Here is a 23,203-nt window from a genome sequence, read left to right as displayed (position 1 = left end):
AGTAATCTATAATATTAATGTTAGATTAACCCAATCTAGAGCTAGTCTCCTTTTGATATCCATACATATAAACCGGGGATCTGGACTAGCTTTCTGGTCCTCTCTCTCCCTCTTGATTCTCGCTATTCTCTGATTTAGGCACTCCCTGCTCCCTTGCTCAGTTACCACTTACCTGGACCGGAAACACATCCGTCCACATAACAGCATCTGGCTAGAAGAAAGGTTAGTCATGAAGAAATAACACCTGCACAGCTATTTACTAAGAACTGGGGTCCCTTTATTACACAATAGCAAATTATAACATCACAATAACTAGCAATCTAGACATAGCCTGAAAAGTAAAGGGGGAATAGACACATCTAAGGAATACATAGATCTGTGGGGTCTCTTTATTACAATGGAAAGCTTTATTACTAACACATCCACATACAGCTGACAGTAACTGTAGATAGCTAAAAAGGGAAATGGATTATAACAGACTGCACACCGCTGAAAGAAAAGGGATTAATCAGTGCAACAATACAGTAGGGAATATAGCCTAGGAAATAAAGGAAAGTGAATGATTAAGTGTAAAGCAAACTAGTTTAGAATACCTCACCCTATAAGAAAGGAATGTTTCTCTCTCTCTGGTGGAATCAGGGCTCTCTCCCTCTGTCACCACGGCTTCACACCACTGGCTCAACTGCTCCAAAAGCTCCAACTGGCAGCTCCAACTCTTCCATCTGACTGGCAACTGCTTCAATACATTCTGACAAACTGGCAGCTCCAGCTGACAGTTCCAACTCCAAGGATCATCTATGACTGCTCTCTTCAGCTCCAAAGACCAACTGCCTTCTACCATTCCAAAATTTATCTGACCGCTCCAAGATCCATCTGACTGCTCCAAGATCCATCTGAACACAACTGCTTCTGACAACTCCAAAAACCAACTGAACTCTCTGCCTCTTCTGCATTTCACTAATATGGAATGCTCTCCCCTAGTGGAAAGTTCCAGCCAGTAGCCTCCTCCCACCAAATCCATGTACCAGGCTCCCTGCTCCAGACGCTCTCACCGTGATCAGCTGCTTGTTTCGTCTAGAGACTTGAGCCCCAGGGACATTTCTTGATAAGATTCAGCTCCGGCCGGTTCTCTCTAGTTTGCAAAGAGCGAACAACACCTCATAACTAAAACATCACACTTTGACCTACAAGCATCTCAATCTGCAGCGTCAGAAAGCAAAATGGAGTCTCTCTGGTTCTGGGCCTTGTAGGCCCGAAAAGGATGAAATAGACACATAGCTCTATCAAAGTACATACACAAACCCTACCAATAGGTAATATAAAGTCAGAACTACAGGATCCACCCTCTACTGTAGGTCTTCAGGCCTGAGAATGATGAAAGGACACATAATTATGCCAAAGCCAATAGGTAATAGATGGATTAGAGTCAGAAATAAGGGATCTATCATCATATAAAGCGGCTATCCTCTAGTTTATGCCTAGGTCTGAAAAGAGGCCTGAAAAGGACCAAAACAAGCTAAGAATAGGGATCTAGGATGGTAGCAAGCTAAAGTCACCATCACTCAGAAATAGAACCAAAAACCCGGTCAATACACCTACCCAATTTATTCCTACAAGGCTATTATCCTGAGGAAAATATAGACCCCTGATAGGGAAAGCAGACCAAGCATTTGATGCAGTATCAGGCTAAAGTAGAAATAGAAGCTAACCATGTATAAATATTTTCACTACAAATAAATAGTGGATAAAGGACAAGAAGGAAGATGTAGGCCCAGCCTGGCAGAGATGCTAACTAATGGTATTCATGCACACATTCCATGACAGAATGCAGAGTCATATACTCAGAATGCAAGCACAAACATACTGATTTCGATGTTTATGTAGCAGCCACATAGATGGGTAAAAAGATTAATAGAATTATTGACTTGAGGGCAATCGACTGAAACAAGAGACATTTTTATCAACTCCTGTATCACCAAAGAAGTTCAGTGTCTGCCCCTTCGCTTGGTGTTCGATTGAACCACTGTTATGTCCTTCAACAGATGCTATTTTACAATTCTGAGCCCCCAGGGATCAACAAGTCCTCACAGGTTATGTTTGAAGTCTTCTCTTCTTTGGGGTGCAGGTCACTGTTTCGTTGTTGGAAGGGACTTCCAACTTTGTAGAACTCATCAATGATGCTTTCATACTTTTTTAAGATAAATGGGCGTACCATTTTCATTGTAGGGCCTAAAATATGAAGAAAGAGAAGGGCAGAGTCAACAAAGAAGGGAACGAAAGGCAAAGCAATACAAAAGCAAGTAATAAAGGGCCAAGATGTACTAACCCCCTTCCCAAGCCAAGGGTGATCAATTTGCACATCAACCGCATTGCAAATGGGAATGCAATTTTTGATGCAACATATGCGGGGGAAACACAAAGCAAACTGTTGGTAGAATATTAATTAGGCAAGGCACATTCGACGAACCCCTATCCTTTTCTACCAGTGCAGGGTTGTCTACTTGCCATTCGCACTGGTTGAGGCAGTAATTACCGTTCTGTACAGCTCAGATCCAAATATTCCACTTTCACAGGGAATGAACAAGTTAGAGCTACCTCAGCAGCAGCTATTGAGTTATGTCTCTGTGGATCATCATGTTTACCTTTCATCCATCCTCTCCCTTTACAACCTTACCTTCTGTCTCTTCTCTCCATCCCTCCTCTTCCACTCTCTACTTTCCTTTCTATTATTCTTGCAACCTTAGTATTCCTTTAAAAAACTTTCATTCCTGCACCTTCACTCCCTGCCTCCTTTCCACTCACCCCTTCTTTCCTCTCCTTCCTCATCACAATTGGTCTTTCTTTCCACCTATTTCTTATGTCCATCTTCTTTCTTTTCACGCCTTTTTTCTCCCCCACTGCTCTTAAAGGCACATGCAGATAACAATTGTATTTCAATACTTAAGTGAGGGTCGCTGAATCTGGATCCCAAGAGGGGCATGATGGTAATGAGAAAATTGGAAATGGTCACAGTGGGTGGCCCTAAGATACACATCACAAAGGGTACTCCAAAAAGGCAAAAGCAAACCAAAGACCTTGTATGGTTAAATAATAAATAATATCTAGGAACTGCCCTAACTCACATGTTTCTATGAGGCACAGTAACATATCTCATTTGGATTAGCCTCTACAACTTATTCCGAGGCAAAGTTGTCTGTTTCAACTGATTTAGATCTTGGAGGACAGGTTACTCCATAACAATGGTGATGGATACCCCATCCACCGAAATATAAGTCCCATAGGATATAATGGGATTTATATTTTGTCCCAAAGTCTTTTTCTTGAGTTCTGGTGTAGGTCATTAACTATGTGATGTAAGTTCCTGTGATGGCATGATTGGGTTAATAGTCACCTAATCTCACTTCATGTGGTGCTATTAATATGCAAATTGGCTTGTCTTAAACCTGCAACAATCGTTTATTTACTTGATTAATAAAAATCATTGCAACACATATGAAGCAGGAATCACCGCTTAATAATCACAAATATTAAAAGATAGTTTCCCAAACAATACAAGTAAAAATAACATGAGCAGAGCCTTTATGCCTCTATAAGTGTGGTTGTGCCAGTACATAACCCAGAGCTAGTAAAGTATAATAGTGTCTTGCTTCTTTGTTATACTAGCAATATCGGCTGCATACGATTCAATAACGATTTGTCCTGAGATCTGACTAGAGTGCTTTCAATTTGATTAGACAGTGCCCTATATCATAAAGTGACATTAAGCAGCAAATAACCCTACAGTACAGAGGAAATCACAGTAAAAAAGTGCTGTAGTGCCTAGTGTCCGCCTAGTACGAATCATTCAATTATTCATTAACTACCACATTCTGAGCTTTTAATTAACTTTAAAATGACTAAGCCTATGAAGCAAGCTTCCTTGAACTCCTCACGTCCCGGCTTCTCAAATGGCTGCTGCACACAGCTTTTGCACAGCGAGATGATGGTGTATGTCAGGATGGTCCTTGTCCCAACCACGATCAGGTCCACCACTCTCCGCGGCACCCAGGGTGGCCCTTACAAACTTGTGGACACAGTGGGATCCTTTGTGTCACTGGAATCTGATTGGCAAGGAGGGCAGCTCATCGGCCCTTGGAGAGTCCTTCGAGACCAAGGTCATCACAGTTGCCAGCAATGTCCAGGCAAAATTCACCATGTGATAGTCCCCTTCCTGGAGCACGACAAGCCTCAAGCCATCACAAGTCAGCGGATAGTCCAGTTGCAGTCCCTCCTACCCAAAGGATTCCTTGTGTCAATGTCCCAGTTTTGAACCTGCGTAGTATGGTTCTAACCTTAAAAGTGTCTCTGCTGTGGAGGCCAAAGCCCCAGTAGATATACCCACTATTGCCTTTGAAGATATGATAAGTTCAAAAGACCACCTTTGACATGCACATGCCTGTTCCCAATTTTCTTCTGTCTGATCACATTCTTTAGTAGTGCGAAGACCCTGCCCCCATGGAATGCATGTACCAATTTCACCCCCACATAACTGTCCCAGAAAGGACAGTCAGAGTCAGAGGTCAGCAGTTTCCCTTGAGTACCAAACTTATGGGCTTCTGTTATGAATGCACAGATGTAGCTGTCCCCCTAGCACCCAGTTGTGAATTAGGAGTGTTGGTAAGTGGATTATTACTAGTAATAAATATGCATTTACCATTTGCAATAAGGCCACTAACATGGTTTAGGGCTCAGTATGAGTCTCAATAAAGTATTCCCTAGCTCAACCCTTGGTAGCTGTTGGCAGCCAGCAGGACTTAGGAGACAAGTATGTAAAGCATTTAATAACAGCAATTCAGTCAATAGTTAAGAAACAACTCACAATTAAAATCCCACACCGATTTATAACAATAAAAAAATGTGTATCTTTAAAATGACACTAAATGAACAAACAATTTTTTTTTTTGTCCTCATTTGCCGATACCCTAGTGCAGGTAACCACCGACCACAGCTGTATGCCACTGAGTCCAGCCCCCAGATCTCTTAGCATGGCACAGACACAGGCGCATAAAGGCTTAGTTGGCGGAAGAAGGAGACCAATGCACAATAAGGGAGACCTGAAAGAACTCCATCTAGGCGTTTTAATGCCTGTTGGTACAAAATTATACCTGGGAAGGCCCTATCAAAGGTCCATGGAGCAGGAAAAAGGCATAATCATAGGGCCTGGGGAAAAAAAAACAAAAAAAAACTGGGAATCCTATTTCCAATTTACAAGAAAGTCCCAAAAAGCAATCCATTTCCTGCTGCAGGGTCTGGCCAAATCCACCCTAGGAACTTCATATACTGACGTCAGCCAAACCGCGTATGTTGGAGGGGCTGCATCCACCCAGAACCGGCAAATCTGCCTCCTAGCCAGGAGGATTGTATAGAACAAAAAGGATCTGGCATGCCCAGTGATGTTTTCGTCTACTCCAAAGATAATCAATGGAAGAGATATGCAGTGTGGTTTTAAGCATAGAAGACACGGCATCCAACACGTTCTCCCAGAAGTGACTAATGGCAGGGCAATCTTTAAACATGTGCACGTCCGAGGCCTAAAGTAGATCACGTTTGTTGCATTTTTTCCCATGCTGATATTTGGCTAGCCTCTGGGGGGAGAGGTATGCTCGATGTAGCGCGAACAGGTGGTTTCGTCTCAGCCATGCTGGTTTCACAAGCTTATATATCATAGTAAATACATTCTGCCAGTTCTGATCCCCCTGATCTCCCATCTCTTCTCCCCATAGCTTCTCAGGGAGTTTAAAGTCGCCATCTATTTCTTCTAGGATCGCCCAGTACCAACATGAGACCTCCTTGCCCCCCTGGCCTTGTAACCAGTAGATTTTCCAGGTTGCTGTATTTACCCAGGGGGGCCCTCTTCCTAAGTAGTGCCGGAGCCCAACTAGTCAGTTATAAATGCTTAATTCTAGAGAGGCACGGCCCAACTCTCTCCCGCAACTCCTCCCAGGGTAACATTGAACCGCCTGCCACCAACTCTCCCCAGGACAGAATTCCAGCATCCCTTATAGGACCCGCCAAACTGTCCTTAAGGCACGATGGAGTACCAGGCGAGTCCCACAAGGGTGCTGTATTAGAAAAATAGCTCAGCCCCAGTTTTTTTTCTAATTGTAGACCAGCTTCTAGCCAGTGAATGGAGAGTTTTTCGTTTTACTTTTTTGAAGAATTTTTGATCTCCAAACTTGAAAAGAAAGCCGGCAGGTGCCCTCTAGCATTGCTCGAAACATCCTTCCCCTAGCGTTATCTAGTGGTATCTTTAGAAGCATTCTAGAGTAGGATAATTCAAACGCCCAGGCGTAGTACTGTAGGTCTGGTAGCGTTAGCCCTCCTTTTTGCCTCCTCCTCCTCAACCTTTTCCAAGCCAATCGTGTGGCTCCATACCTTCAAATAAAAGAATTGATATCTTGTTGCCATTTAGCTATTTGTTTACTATCAAAGGCCATCGGAATAGAATTAAACAGAAAGGTGTATTATAGCAGGATTGACATTTTAATTAAGTTTGTCGTCCCAAAGATGGATAAAGGGAGGTGGTTCCATGCCTTAAGCTTTTTCCGACACTCATTTGGAGGACACGGTCTCTACAAGAGAGCTGGTGGTATTCCAGGTCATGATTTCCGTTTTGTCAGAGTTTATCTCATATCCGGAAATCTTACCAAACTCCTCTGCCCTCTTAATTACTGTGGGGAGAACCTCGTCTAAGTTAGATGTCATTATGAGGATATCGTCCGCATATAAAGCTACCCGCTTATCCCAACCTCCAAAGCAAAAAGATGTAATGTTAGCCTCCTCTCTAAGAATCTGAGCAAAAGGCTCGATGTAGAGATTAAAGAGGAGGGGCGAAAGTGGTCAGCCCTGCCTAGTACCTCTTGAAATGCTAAAAGGCTCTGTCAGGAAATTATTTACAGAAAGCCTGGCCGTCTGAGCTTTATATATGAGAGATACCATGCGGCAAAAATTTACAGGTAGATTATATTTCCTCATAACTGCGGCCAACAAAGCCCAGTTGACCCTATCAAAGGCCTTCGTAGCATCAAGCGTAAAGGCAGCAAAAGGAAGAGAGAAGGTGGTAGCGATATCAATTACCCCAACTAGATCTTGCGTGAGGTCTGCTAAGTGTCTACCTTTAATAAAGCCCTTTTGATCATCGTGTATAATTGAGCTTGCCACCCCCCTAGCCTAGCCGCCATAATAGCAGCAAAGATTTTGTAGTCGCTACTAAGGAGCGATATCGGACGATATGACCCACATTCTTTCACATCTTTCCCTGGTTTAGGTATTAACACCACCGTGGCATCGTTCCAAGATTTAGGAGGATCCGAGCCACCCAGGAGAATGCCATTAAAGACAGAAGCCAGGACCGGGGCAATCTCCCCGCTTAGGGCCCTGTATAGTTCCCCTGGTAGCCCATCCGGGCCTGCTGCCTTCCCCCGCCTCACATGGGAAAACATGGCGCCCGCATGCTGAGCGGCAGAGCATGTCCTAGCTAGTGCTCTCTACCCTCTCTCCCCCCGTTCAATGTAGCGTAGAGTGGGTGAGTTTTTCGGGATAGTGGTGCTATTCGGACATCGGAGCGTTTCAAATCCCTGTACAAATACCTGTACAGGCGGCGATTAAGTTTCCCTACCTTGCTGGCTGTTTTCGAAGAAGCGGATGTGCGTAGGAGCTCCGGATCAGGCTCTCTCTCCCGCGTTCCTTCAGTGCCTCCCCTTCCGCAGCAGTGGAAAGCAGCAGCCGTGGAGTTAAGGCGTGGCCGCAGGGCAGCGGCTAGCGGCCTTTTCCCTCTTCGGGGGGGGCATAGGAGGCTTTGAGGCCGGCAGCAAGGTCCGAGAGAAGGCGGTGGGAGGAGGTGCCTTCTATTCGACAGCGGTAGCAGCAGCTGTACCGGCTGCTGCAGTGGGCTTGGACCCGTCAGCACCCCTAGTGGATCTGGCGGTAGGAGCAGGAGAAGGAGAGTTTGCAGGGAAGTCTGCCATATCCGGTGAGGTTGGAGCTTCTGAGAGCAACGAAGCGCGGGAGACTGTATGGCCTGAAGTCTCTGGATTCAAGGCTAAGGGGTCTAGTGCAAGCAAAAGGGGGGCAAAGCTGTCAAAAATAAGTCTAAGCGTGGCAGGGGCAGAGGGGATAAGTGCAATCAGGGCAATCAGGGCAGTCAGTGCTCTCAGCTTTTGCTGTTGGAAGGTGAAAGTGGCTGTGAAACCCGGAGGGGGCCCCCAGAAGTTCCATGAGCTGGTGCAGAAATTGCAAGTAAAGTGGCTCAGACGCCTCAACAGAAGACGGGCGCTGCAACATCAATCAGGTTGACTAGAACAGCTGCCAAGAAAAGGATAGGTGTCCCCAAACCTCCTCGCATCACTCCCTCTCTGCGTTCATATTTTGAGGTGCTGCCCCAGGTTCTAAATATACAAAAACCTGTTGAACTTCAGCACAGTAGTCACGTTGTTCAAGAATACAGCAGCGCGTTTCTCCCAACGGATACATTGGACAAAGCAGTGAGCAGTTCCCAGATGGCAGAGGTGGCCACGGTGGTCGTGGCTGCCGAGCTGGCTGAGGTGGCCTGTCCCCCACAGGTACAAGAGCAGGGGCAAGATTGCATATTTAGTCAAATTAACCAGGCTCAAAATACTACAGTTCCCTCTGATGCAGCTCCAACACAGTTTAGTTTATCGTCAAAGATCACCCCTAGATTTCTGACGGTGGGGACAGGTTTAGGTGGGGTTCCGTGCGTAGGGGGCCACCAGGTAGTTGACCATCCGGGAGAAAGATGTCCAAATATGACGACCTCAGTTTTTTCAGAGTTTAGTTTTAGGCAATTGGAGGCCATCCATCTCCGATCGCCCGCATGCCCTCTTGGAAGTTTTCTGCTACCTTTTCTCCATTCCCGTTGATGGCCAACACAAGCTGCGTATCATCTGCGTATGAGGTAAGGCTCATCCCATGTGCTTTGATGACCGAGGCCAGGTCCGACACATAGATATTGAATAGTGTCGGACTGAGGGATGAGCCTTGGGGTACCCCACACGGTAGTGAGAGCTTGTCTGATTGAAAGGGCCCCAGTGTGACCACCTGTGATCTCCCCGCCAGGAAGGAGGAAAGCAGATTTTTAGCCATGTGGCGGATGCCCAAGTTTTCGGCACGGTCGACCAAGATTTTGTGGTCGACCGTGTCGAAAGCTGCAGACAGATCGAGCAATACCAGTATTGCTGTACCTCCCTGGTCCCGGATCACTCTTATGTCCTCTGTTGCTTTTATTAAGACAGTCTCGGTTCCATGGTACTTGCGGAAGCCAAATTGGGTGTTGTCCAATAATTGGTGTTTCTCTATGAACTCTGAGAGTTGTATGTTCATAGCCTTTTCCGCTACCTTCGCTAGAAAAGGTAGACTGGCTATGGGGCGGTAGTTTTTTAGTTGGTCCTTGTCCAGATTGGCTTTCTTAAGTAGGGGTTTGGTCAAAGTGTTCTTTAGGGAGTCCGGGTATATCCCTGTTCTGAACATTGTATTGCAGACTGAGACAATGTCGGGGCTAGGTAGTTCATGATCGGACGAATTACTTTGAGAGGACAGGGGTCTAATGCTGAGCCTGATTTAATAGTGGCCGTTATTTCCTTAATTTGTGTTTCTCCAAGGTTTATGAACTGAGATAGTTCGGTATTTTGAATCCCATTGTCGGGCATGGGTGAGTTGATGACTGTTTTCGTGGAGAACGCTTGGTATATATCATTCACCTTGGTGTAGAAGAAATTGGCCAGTGAGTCACAAAAGACTTGGGATTGTGGCGGATTCAAGTCCGGTGCGTTTCCCGCTAAGACCTTAGTTGTCTCATAGAGTTTTTTACTTGAGCTTTTAGCAGTGTTGATCTGTTCAGTAAAGTAGGTTTTCTTTGTCTCAACAATGAGGGTTTTATACTGTCCAAGTGCTTCCTTATAACTGGCCTTGCTTTCAGCGCTATAGGATCTGCGCAGACCAGTGTCTCTCCCTGTTTCTGCAGAATTGTCTCTTATTACGTAGTTCCTCTGTGAACCACGGGGCTGATGGCGTTGTTCTGTTTCTTGAGAGTTTTTTAGTTGGGGCTAGGGAGTCAGTGGCGGTTCCTAGCCACTCCTGAAATTGTCGTGTGGCAGAGTTAGGATCAGAGGATGGATCAGGTTGGGTTCTTTCAAGTAAGGCCGTTAGCTCCACTTGATCAATGTTGTTCCATACCTTGATGGCTTGTGGTTTCCATGCGGAGTAAGGTCTAATTCTATTTAATTTGACTGATATTTTTATTAAAATGGCGAAATGGTCGGTCCATGGCATTGGTAAGGTGTCTATTATGTTTATGCCTTGCATGTTAGAAAAGATGCCGTCATGCCGTCTAAGGTATGGCCGGCTATATGGGTAGGGGTGGTGACCAGTTGCCGGAGACTCATGGTGTCCATATCTGACATCAAGGTACGGGTGTCCTTGTCAGATGCGTTCTCAAGATGGAAGTTCAAATCGCCCATTACTGTAAATGAGCCTTCCAACGACGGAGCTTCTAGTATTGTGCCTAGGTTAGCTAGAAAGCTGGTGCGTGAGCCTGGGGGTCGATATAGGAGGATGCCTTTAAAATGGAATGACGAAGTGAGTTTAAGATCGAATAGGAGGGCTTCACAGGAGGTGGAGGGGATGTGTGATATTCTTACCGTTATGTGGTCGCGGGCGATGATGGTTAGTCCTCCTCCACGCTGCCCTACTCTATCTTAGCGATAGGCATTGTCGGCTGGGGGGGTTGCGACTGCCATATCAGGATCGGATGCTTCATCCGTCCATGTCTCAGTAAGAAAAAGGCAGTCTAGGTTGTTATCCATGATGAAGTCATGTATTTCCTGCCGGTGCTTTACAAGGGATCGTGCGTTAATGAGTGCAGCGGAGACATCGGTGGACTTAGCTGCCGTAGCAGCATTTGTTTTAACCTTTTCATTGGCTATCTGTAGCTTAACGTTGCAATGGGGACATGTGAATTTTGTGGTATTCAAACATGTGTGCGGATTATATTGTGCGCAGTAGGTATTTATCGTGCGCAGTGCCATCAGTGTAGATTTGGGATAAACTTGGGGAACCTGTTGAGGATGTTGATCAGGGGTTCTGGCCCTTGGCACGGTCTCGGCACAGACGGACTTCCCTAAGGCGCGCCTTTGGCGCACAAACGGCGCGCCCGCTGCGCGTCCAGAAATGGCACATTTTTATGAGACACGGAAGTCGACTATAGAGGGCGTGGCCTCGGGAAAAGGGGCGTGGCCGTGCTTCGCGTAAGTAATGGCGGGGCTGCCTTTGTTGTTGTGGATTTCCGTGAACAGCACTAAGATCCGCTGCACGGAGATGCAATGAGCGTCAAGATGCGGTAAGGGTGAGCTCTGAAGGTTAAAATACACAAGTGGCAATAGTGACAATAATTTTTAAAACTAACAACTAAGCTCCCGGCTTCCGCCTCAGGAGACACACAGGCCCTAAAAGATAAGACTCTCAAAGGTTCGGACTTTTCTTTCTAAATCCGCTTGGATCTATCAAAGACTACCCTTGACCGGCAGTGGGAGTTAGGGCAGAGGATGGAAAAATTCCGAGCCTTGGGTGCGACAGTAAGGATGAGGTTTCCAGCCTTTTTGAGTTATGATTCATAACAAGATGAACAATCTCAGATCTCCCTATGAGGCTGATGAGATGCTGGAGTTATTAAAGAATGCTACACAGGTGGGGGCAGAGAACCCTTAGGGGGCTGTAGTTCTGACCTTATGGAGAATTAGTACCGTCCACCCTTTTTTGCTAATTTAGTTGGCCTTTATTAGTATGAAGTGCAGACTTAGTTGAGACAGAGCATAGCACATGTTATCTAGCCTACATTAAAAGCCAGGTCAGGCCGGCTCGCTGTTGAAGGTGTCCGGTTGTCGCGGTTGAGTCGGTCCCCTTTGGAACTTTTTTCCAAAGTTGCTCCGAACTTCTCCAATCTTCTGGAACCTCTTCCTGAAGTTCCTCTTGAGGGTCACGAGTGTCAAAATTACAACCCACGGGTACGGAAGCTCCAAGATGGTCCTTGAAAGTTTGGGACAAGAATTCCCATAATGCACCCAGACAAAACCCTTACAAATCCACTGGACACACTTCAGGCAGGGGATTCTTAGTGGTGATGGTCCAGGTGAGCTCTGTTAACCAGTAGCCTGCAGGGAGTCAACTCTTTATTCCTCTTGAAGCAAGGCATAACCGAAGGGCTGTAGTTCCAGATAATGCTGCAGGCACAGTCAGTCAGATTGCATGGTCTGATGGTGCAAATCACGTTTCTAGCTTGGCAAGCCTTTTTCTCTTAGTTTCAAGCAGCAGATCAGAGAAACTCTGCCCCTCTCAAATATTTATTCAGTGTTATCTGGGGTAAATCAGGAAAGCACTCCTGTCCAATGAGGTGCAGGGCAGCACCCCGAAGCATGACCACTTCCTCTGAAGAGTGGCAAAATGCTTTCCCAGAAAGCACTATTACTCTAAAATTCAGTATGGCTGAAATCTCAGCATAGGAGCAAGAACTAGTTAAGTCACCCTCCAGTATGAGTCATTTTCATAGCTCTCCTCCCCCTACCGTCTGCAGATTCCTGCCTTAATTTAAGCCTGTCACCTGGCTGGGTCAGAAGGTAGATGAGCCCGGTATTCCCTGCCTGTCCTATTCCCCCTTTGAAGCTCTATGCTTAACAAAACCTCCCCCCTGCTCTGGCATTCCTGTGTAGCAGAGCTCTCGCCACAAGATAGCCTTTCCCTAAGTGAGCCATTTATCATTTCATCAAAGCAGCCTGGCAAATCCTGTTGATTCTGACCAGGCAGGGAAGAGGACAGGAAGGCTGAATTTTGGCCTACAGGTAAGAAAGTCTTATAACGTCTTTTCTGTATACTTTAGGATACATTAAACAATGTCGTATTGTTGCATTCATTAATACAATTCTTCTGCGTTTTTGAACGCCATATTATTTAATTCCTAGCAATATTTATACATTCATGAACTATTCTATGCGGCTAGGCATCTACAACGCAGAGACTGCAATGTACAATTTCTCCATCATGAGGGCATTTCAAACATATTTTATAAGGCCCCTGCATATAGTCACAGGACACAACTCTTGGGACATCAAGAGGAGACTTTAGAGTTCCTGAATGTGCAAATATTGTGTAGCTCCTCACTCCACAGTGCTCCTATCACCAAAGTCTATTTTGAGGGCCACCTTACTACAATGGGGAAAGTGAAATGGCAATTTCCCTATCCAAAGGGGCATATAAAACATATTTTTTAAGGGCCCTGCTCATATAATGACATGACCCCCTCACACCTGGGATACCCAGGGGAGTATATATTAACTTGCATTTTGCTTTTCCTTCTCCATGACTGAGTAACAATAACCAGTGCACACAGGCCCCACCAGGGCCCATCTGTGGCAAAATCGATGAGCTACCTCCTTGGATGGCACAACCCGGGCGGCAGGCCTACATGTTCAGAATCAACCATATGTATTTTTTCAAAATGCTCACTCAATAGGTGTGCATTCATTATCTTTATTTTCACTTAACTATATGTCCTACACAGAGTGGTACACAAGGGGCTGGTCCCTTTGTTGTCCTGAAGAAGAGGTTTAGGGGATATCTCGAAACATGTCGACATAATACTAGGGACTATAATTACATAACAGTTACTTTTCCCTTTTATTAACCCCTTTTTATCCTTGGCAACTGGGAGCAGGAATAAAAACTTGGCTCACTAGTTAGGTTAATTTTTAAATATCACTTACACCACTCCCCCTACACTGCACTACACATATCCTCACAAAATAAGTGCTCCTATGTAACTCAGCAAGTCGCAGCACGCCCCAAGCTGTAGATGCTTGAGATAGCCCCAATGATGAAGCATGTCACCTAGGGGCAACCCTGGTTGAGTGAGGGGACTTAAGAAAAGAAATGTTTCTTTTCGGCTAACAGAGGTTGGTTTCCACCCAATTGGTGAACCACTCGTATGTCCTTGGCTAGGTTCTTTTGATCCGTCATCCACGGATCCTTTTTGCTACACTTTGAACACATAAGAGGGTGACCCTAGCCCAATTCTTCTTCTCCCCCTGTTTTTGATTGACACCTAGGGGAAACCATGGGGGTACCTAAAATGACAAATTATTGTAGTTTATCACAAAGTCGAGATTGGGCACAATTTACATTTCAAATCAATGCTGCAACACCGGGCTGCCTTTAAAAGAACCTCAGGCTCTCAGCATTGCACACATGCAAGGGCAACACATGCTGATAGCCTCTAAACTGTCATGCCCTATTATTCACTATTGACTTAAAGGTAGTTTTAATCCCCCTGCCCAATACTCTACATGGGACTTTTAGCTCAGGTCATGCCAATAATAGGTTTACCCTAACACATAGTGTACCCTAATGCATGTGTGTGTTTTCTCAGTGTGTTCAACATAACAGTGGGTGTTTTCAACATAGCAATGGCCCTGCCCAGAGCAGAGTCTAAAAAACAACATCCAGGGGGTCTCAAATGGGACAAAAAAGTGGGGGAGCATTGCAAACAGGTCCTGATTTCCAACAAGAAGACAGACCTATAAGCACACAGAGCCATCAGCATCAAAATACCCATTTTTCCAAAATGGTATTTCCCTTACCGTAATGTCGAACCCACTCCCACCACTGGAGAGGATTCACCATACAAGCTCATTGATACCAAATACTATACTTTTACCATTCTGCCTGTGGGAAGTAATACTTAATAGCCTTTCTCTACCTCCCCTCATGCTGATCCAATGCAAGAATCAGGGCCCATCGTACCGAACACACCATCTGGTGTCAGTCACGACTCTTGCAGGCACCATATGCAAACACCTGCCCAAGCTCTTCCGAACACAGCACCCTGTCACCAGGAAGAACTCCGATATGGCAGGAGACATGCAGAACCTTGGCATGTAGCTTTTTAAATGGCAAACTGAGTAACAATAACTTGTGCACACAGGCCCCACCAGGGCACATCTGTGGCAAAATCGATGAGCTACCTCCTTGGATGGCACAACCCGGGGCGGCACGCCCAGAGAGACGCATTCAAGATACATGTCTTGGTGTAGGTCTTACCCCAAGCCAAGGGACTTAGAGATAACTAGAATCAGCCAACCATATATACACCAGTCCCCAGTATGTATATGACAAGCTTTGACACTGCACGGCTGTGCCAAATGCGCTCAAGTCCAAAGGCTACCATCCTTATCAGTGGAAAACTGGGAAGTAGAAAAACAAAAAGTCGAGGGAAAGCCCCCTGGAAAGGGCCATTTACAACACTGGCTTTCTATCTTTTGATGATGAAAATATGTTTTTTGATCTGTCAATAAACTTTGCAACTTTGACTGTGAGTTACCTTCAAGCAGAACTCGGACAAAATGGTATTAGTTCTACACACATATCCAAGTTGTTTTTTAAAACTTCCAGTTAGCTGCTCTTCACAGAGGTACTCTTAGGCAATAGACAAGGCACCAAGCATCAACCTCACAATATGCAGAACATTACACAGGAAACTGTCATGAAAGAGATGATTAATCTTCAGTAGGCTACAAGGTAGGAGCATTCAACATGAAAGCAAAGGAGATGCACAATGTAATCAAGTTTCGGAGATCTGAACTTGAGTCCACACATAAGCAACTGGAATTCAGGGATAAGAGACCGGAGGACATTGAAAGGCAACTTGATGCACAACCAAGATGAGGACCAAACTGTGTCACTTGGAACAGAAAATGTTGCAAGCTATGTTGGCTCGCATATAGAAGTGCACCTGATTCTGTGAATTAATGAGTTGAGTTGCTAAGAGGACGTAAACCAGGTGTAAGCTTCTGCCATGGTGGTTAAAGAATAAGAATGGAAGTGAGTCTGAGGTTGATTTCCACAAGTTAAGGGACACTGTGAAGAATTATAAAGGGAAAACGAAATGTGCTATGGAGCACACAAGCAGGATCTATAGCAAACACTCTGTAATGGCGGGTGATTGTGTACTCCTCAAGAAAGGCAAGAAGGTCCGTGATGGATTAATAAACTGGTCTGATCCAGGGAAAGTTATTTTAGGTTTTCAGAAATGCTGTACGCGTGGATGCTGGAACGGTATGGAATTTTGGGCCATGTTTGTTTAAGTAAAGGGTGAGATGTCAAGGAGTGGTGGGCAGTAGCAATGTGCTTCTGAGATGTTCCTGAAATGATTGGTGGGGTGTGTGCTTAATAATCATGCGTTGATTGTGGAAGGCGTAACATGTAGTGAAACCGATGTGTATGGTGATCTTTTGATCAATAAGGAAAAATATTCTTTAGAGCATAGGAATGTCAGTAGAATATGGGAATACTTGTAAGATTTAAGGACTATGTTTTGTATTAAGGTATTCCAGAACGTTTATGTAAGATTTAATGACTTTTTTTTACGTTGAGAACTCAACGCAGTGCCTACCACCTTTTGCATGGCAATGAAGGGGGGGTACTATAGGTACCACCCAAGTGCAGCCCCTCACGCCCCCACCCCGCCTGGGCCCCACAACGACCCCCAAAGAAATTCCCGCCAGCATTTACATGGCGGCATCGCCACCATAGAAAGGCCTTGTCAACCCATCAACATAATATGGTTGGCGGTGCCTGGAAGAAACCCCCACCATGTTATGCCCCAGGTCCCAGCCGGCCGGCAATCGTAACAATTGCCGACTGGTAGAAAAGCGGCAAACAGACTTTTCCGTTTGCCGCAACACCCCTCCCGTGAAAATATGGCGGGGATAAATCATGTTATGATGGCGGGTGGATCACCACATCCGCCCACCATCATAATGACCCCTTTAGAAACTAAAAAATGCGGCCTTAAAGTTATTCTAGAAAAAGGAAAGAGAGAGAGAAGGGGTGCAATAAAATAAATGGAGGATGGTGCAGGAGTGGAATATACGGGCAGAAAAAGTATGTGCTGGAAGAAAGAACGGGGGGCAGAAGAAATACACTGGAGGAGCATAGTAGTCACCCGATAGGAAGAACCATGAAGACGGCTGCAAGAGAAGAAAATAGAGGTGGAAGGTGACAGCAAGTGCAGTTGGAATGTGGGCGCAGATGGGGAGAAAAGAATGCAAGGAGAGAGGGCCTCTCCAGCACCCGGTGCTGCATGACATGGCCTGATGCAGAGGAGTGGGGCTGAGGGGAAAGCAAGCCGGAGTGGGAAGGACAGTGCTGGGGGAGAAGCTGGGACAGCAGCGCCTGAGTGGTTCATAAAATGATCAGAGGTGTGGTGGTGTGGAAGAAGGGAGCAGAAAACCTCGGGGACAGAAAGATGGATTGATGGTGGAGGGTGCTATACACTAAGGAATAGTATGATTTACTATTCCAACACCTTTCCTACTGTTTTGTAAGCTGGAGTTGGATCAGTAAATCATACTATTCCTAAGTTACAGGGTCCTCCAGCGCGATTCGTTGTAACGACTTGCGTTGTAATGCCTGTGTTTTAAACATATCACGGTGTGAAGACCGCAATGTAACATCATATATTCAAGGTACACACGCGTCGAACCATGCCCACAAAGAATTTGGAGGCCCCCAGTGAAGTTGGAGGATGGAAGTAGCCTACTCGGTACTCAGGTTCTGAATGGTAAGGTGGACTGGTGCCAGAGGGCCAGCGGAGTGAAGATTTTTTGGCAGTATGTTGGCCGTTGCCGTCAGTCTGTATTATTCAGTTGTGGCAACTGGTAAGCTACCTGATGGGGCCTGAACAGCCAATTGGAGGCGGCATGCTGGGTTGTCTTGTTAGTGTTTGCCATGGAGCAACACGGGTACAAAGGGCCATTTTCATCCATTGGCTTGCCAGTGGAGTCTGATTGTCTTTCTCCTCGCTCAATTGCCCATGCAAATCCTCCCCCAGCCCACCCCACCCGCCTGCTGAGACATTGAGTCCATGATGGCCAGGGTGAGGTGGTGGGCTCCCTGGTGCCCAGGTGAGGTGGGAGGATGTCAACTGACTTTTCCTTTGGAGGCCAGTAATGTTCTTCCCCTGACCTCAACCCTGCTGCAGGAATCTGCATATGCTCGGGACCTTGTAGTGCTCACTGTCTGCCACTGCAAGCTCTCCGGCCATGGGACTTTCTGCCAAGGGGAGAGGATGGAAAATGGGGGTGAGTGAAGGTGAAGAGTGAGGGGGAAGGAGCAGAGAGTTTAAAGTACAGAAATACAGAGAGGCCGAAGGGGTAAGTGCAGATAGAGATATGTAAGAGATACAGACAGGTTACAAAAAGAGGTAGAGAGGCGCGGAGACAGCAGATTAGAAATAGAAAGAGTGATGGTAGAGAGAATGATAGGACACAAAAAGGGGAAGAGAGTGGGACAGAATTAGCTACAAATTGGAGAGAGGTGAGTGTGGGAGGGATCAGGATGTTTGAGATGTGAAACAGATAGTGTATATTTGAGCTGAACCGAATCAGGAGGTATTTAAAAAGAAATGCGAGAAATGCTTGTTTGTGTGTGCATCTTGAATATATAAGGATTGCGCCAAATGAAAGCAAGTAGGAACATTAGTATTAATATATTAAGAAGCTGCAAATATCACAAAACAAGGAAACATGAGCATTTGGCGTTTGGCCTTCATTTTGTGTAATGAGTTAACACATTTTGTCTCGATTGATAAATTTCTCACATGCTTTTTTCTGTATTGCGAGTCTCTCTCGCCCTAGAGCCCTTTGATTATTAGCCTGAAAGTGCTAAAAGTACTGTTGATGGATTGACACATTCAGGGTTTTAGCTGTTGATCTGCACATATGGAAAGTTTGAAACCACCATCCAGGAAATGCAAGGGCAAACAGAAAACTCAATAGATGTGTTTTTGTATCATCATGTCTCGCTCTGCCTCTATTCGCGCCCACTAGCCACGCCCCTAGCTCAATTTAATGAGTACTAAGCATGGGCGAAGATTGCGAATCTGGCGTTCGCGAATTTTGCGAATTTGCGAACTCGCAATCTGCAAAATCCGCGAATTCTCGCGAATTTGCGGATTTTTATTTTTGTGTTTGCAAGGATTTCTGCCAGTTCGCAAGGATTTCTGACAGTTCGCGAGGGTTTTGTACCAGTTCGCAATTGCGAACTTACATGTCGGCTCGCAACGGTCACGATTATGTTGTTTCTACGTCTGGTTCATCATCACAGGTTCCCAGCACCCTCTGTTTCACCCCTGCCACCCTCTGTTTCACCCATGCCACCCTCTGGTACATCAATGCCACCCTCTGATTCATCATCACTGTAGATTATGGGGGGAGAAAGCAAGCACACCTGCCTGCTTCAACTGACATGAATTAATTTGGGGTTGATTTATTAATGTGTCACTGTTTTAAAATTCCAGTCTGGCACCTGCTTCCTTATCTGTAATTTGCTTTCTGTTGCAGTGCAATTTTTTTCCAGGACCTTTGTGGCCTACTTGTAGCTATTCTATGAGCCTGCTGTGAGGGTCAGAGCAGGGTCATACAACTGTTGCAACTAGCAACTGAACTCTGGAGGGGCCCTTGTCAGGAAGCACTACGGGGAACGGTTGCTAATGATGAGTTTGAACTTTTGAACCTGCTTTCACTTTTGCAAAACTCGTTTTTCTGCAGAACAGCATTACAGCAACTGTAATGCCCCACCAATGAGAAAGTTGATTTCTAATCCAAAAGTTATCCAAAGAAAATCAAAAGGCCTCAAATCCAAAAAAGTGCAGGCAAATGTCAACCTGAGGAGTTATTCTGATAAAAATCATCATTTTCAGAAGGTCTATGCTGCTTGCTAGTAGATTTCTTGTGCAGAATTGCAATTTTTGTAATTTCGCGAGTGCGAGATTGTTGCTGCCCGCCGCACCTACATGTTCGCAATTGCGAACTTACACCGCACGCCGCAAAATTGTTTCACCAAGAAAAAAAATCTGCTGCTTGCGCATTCGCGGATTTTCAGTAAATTCGCGAGCGTTCGCGGATTGCGAATTTACCAAAAATCCGCAAAATCCGCGAGCGTAACGGATTTTCCGCCCATGCTTAATGAGTACCTGCACTTATTTTTTCCCATTTAAAGCACTGAAAGTAGGTTTCTATTTAAAGCGGAATCTATTGCCCTTGACATTTCTCTGATATTTGTACCTTTTAACGATGAAAGACAGTTTTGAGCTGCTCTAGACCACGTGCACGTGGAGCGCCGTTCCGGAACACATGCATGTGGAGCGCTGCTACATGCCTGATGTCTGTCCCCTCAAGGTCGCAGTCGGAGACTTTGCACGATACCACCACGGCACCTTTCCAGACGCCACCAAGTTCGACTCCAGGTGAGGTGGACGGGCGGCACAACAAGGCAGTGCGAGCATCGCTCCCATGCCATTGTTGTAGCCAGCCAAAATGTCTCTCTTCGTGTTACTCAAGTGGTTGGACAGAGAATGAGGCCTTCAGCCATCCGCACTGCCTCATGTGAACACACAGGCGAGGACCTGACTTCGACTCTAAGCCAATCCTGGTGCTACTACTACTGTTCTAACAGCGCCAGGATTACAGATCTCTAGACTGGGGGTGAATGTTTTGATTTGTTCTGCATTCCGTCCATCAATTGTGTGTCTTTTGCTTTCTCACCCAGTATCCCCAGACGTGGGTCCTGGGCTCACTGTGCCACTGGAATCAAGCTATCCTGGCTGAAGAGGGGTGAAACTCCGAAATCAGTCCTAGGATGCTTGTTTCCGGTCCAGGGAGGACCTGGCTTGGCAGTTTGGCCTGGACTGTTCCCATGAGACACAGGGCCAAGACTGATTTGCATATGGTCAGGTCTAAACTGGGGTGGCATGGTGATCAAAAGAATGATGGATTTAACCCAGATCTCTAGATTGGGGGTGAATGTTTTGCATTCCGTCCATCAATTGTGTGTCTTTTGCTTTCTCGCCCTATATGCGCCAGGTATGCCCAGACGTGGGTCCGGGGCTCACTGTGCCACTGGAATCAAGCTAATCTGGCTGAAGAGGGGTGAAACTCCGAAACCGGTCCTAGGATGCTTGTTTCCGGTCCGGGTAGGACCTGGCTTGGCAGTTTGGGATGGACTGTTCACATGAGACACAGGGTCAAGACTGATTTGCATATGGTCAGGTCTAAACTGGGGTGGCAAGGTGAGCAAAGGAATGATGGATTTAACCCAGATCTCTTAACTGAGGGTGAATGTTATGATTTGTTCTGCATTCCGTCCATCAATTGTGTGTCTTTTGCTTTCTCGCCCTAAGTGCGCCAGGTATGCCCTGACGTGGGTCCTGGGCTCACTATGCAACCAGAATCAAGCTATTCTGGCTGAAGGGGGGTGAAACCCCGAAACCGGTTCTAGGATGCTTGTTTCCAGTCCAGGGAGGACCTGGCTTGGCAGTGTGGGCTGGACTGTTCCCTTGAGACACAGGGTCAAGACTGATTTGCATATGGTCAGGTCTAAACTGGGGTGGCATGGTGATCAAAAGAATGATGGATTTCATCCAGCTCTCTAGAATGGGGGTAAATGTTTCGATTTGTTCTGCATTCTGTCCATCAATTGTGTGACTTTCGCAAATGCATCAACACCTTATGCCTGCCTCATTGCAGCTGGGGTTTTCCCGTTCACTGTTCTTCCCGCCCACCCGCGGACCTTCTTAATGCAGGCTGCAGCAGACATGCACAGCGGGTGCGGCAATGGCGCCTCAAAGGCAAGATAAAATACGTATTTTATGTATATTTCAGACGTCCATGGACGAAGGACGCCACCTGCAGAGCACCTGTTAAGATTAATGAACATACTATAAAAACATTGCAGAAATAAGTCAAATCACACTTTGCACCTGATCCATCTAAATTGACCTCAAAGGCAAGACCATCTACGCTGGTACGTGTCTGGACCACACCCAGCACCACAATCTCTGACCCTCATGGACCCCAGAAGATCCACTAGGACCTTTTCCCTGCACACACACCAGCCCACTGACCAGCCCCACCAAAAACACACTACAGGCACCACCTGAGCAAAACAACTTGCATGCACCCTTCTCAAAATACGCTCACTATGCAAGCATTCCAAAGAATGATGGGACCTCATCGCCACCCTCGCAGATGACATCATCTTCCTCACTGAGACCTGGCTCAACCCCACATCTGTCCCAGACATTGCCGCAGCAATCCCCGGCAGATATAAAATCCCTCACCAGGACTACACCAACAAGCCGGGAGGAGGAACGGTGATCCTCCACAAAGAGACTATACAGTGTACCACCATCACCATCACCATCAGCCACATGGAACATCTCAACTTCAAGCTCCACACAGTAAATAAGACAACCATCAGAGGCAACCTCTTATACTGACCCCCAGGCCATGCTCCAGCTTCTGCAACTCCATTGCAGACTTCATTGCACCCCTAGCCTTCGAATCCAAGGATTACATCTTCCTCTGTGACCTAAGTTTCCACATCAACTACCCAAACGATAAAAGCACCTCACACCTCCTCGACAGTATGAGCAGACTCGGATTGACGCAGAACCTACAAACACAGCAGGACACATACCGCTTCCGCGTCAAATACAGCCATGTCACACAACTTACATGGACTGATCGATCCATAATCCACTTCAGCATCTCCTGCCCCAGCATTGCCATCCTCAACATGACCAACGCCCCCCATCGGATGAGGAAAAAAATCTCAGAGACCAGCTGGGCAAACGTCCTCAACACCTTCAACCCTCCTACCACTACCAACCTCGAACATGAAGTTTAAAACCTCATAACCTGGCTCACCAATTGTGCAGACAGCATTGGCCCCATCAAGAGCAACATCTATAGAAAACCCTCCAAAAAGGTCAGCTGGTACACCCAAAAACACAGAATAGCGAAACAGGGGCAGCAAAGTTAGATTGGAGATGGCGCACCAGCACGGACACCTCCGACAGGGCAGCCTTCAAGACTTCCGTCAATCTCCACCACTGCCTGCTGAGGTCAACACAGAAGACAGCCCTTGCTGCATGTATGGAAACCAGCACTAACACCATCAAGGAACTTTTAAACATCGTTAACTGCTTAACCGCGGCGCAAATTCTCCCACAGTGCAGGACAATTAATGAGTGGGCAGGGCTGCATCAGCGAACGGACGTGCGCAGCACCAGCGAGGTAGTGCTCAGAACGGAACCGGTTAT

The 23,203-nt window shown here is 46.2% G+C and overlaps 1 protein-coding gene across 1 annotated transcript in view; it reads right to left on the bottom strand.

The window, feature by feature from the left end:
- Positions 1 to 255: 255 nt before the first annotated feature.
- The window catches only part of LOC147725890 (long-chain-fatty-acid--CoA ligase ACSBG2-like), a 282,463-nt gene continuing 259,515 nt past the window's right edge, over positions 256 to 23,203 (bottom strand). Inside the window, exon 14 of the mRNA XM_086960032.1 lies at positions 256 to 2,229. Within this exon, the coding sequence (XP_086816158.1) occupies positions 2,051 to 2,229 (179 nt within the window). The 3' untranslated portion in view covers positions 256 to 2,050. The remainder of the gene's footprint in view (positions 2,230 to 23,203) is intronic.

Source organism: Lissotriton vulgaris, chromosome 3_1 (genome assembly GCF_964263255.1).
Source record: "Lissotriton vulgaris chromosome 3_1, aLisVul1.2, whole genome shotgun sequence".
NCBI classification, from domain to species: Eukaryota; Metazoa; Chordata; class Amphibia; order Caudata; family Salamandridae; genus Lissotriton; species Lissotriton vulgaris.
This window is presented reverse-complemented; position numbering and strand designations above follow the sequence as displayed.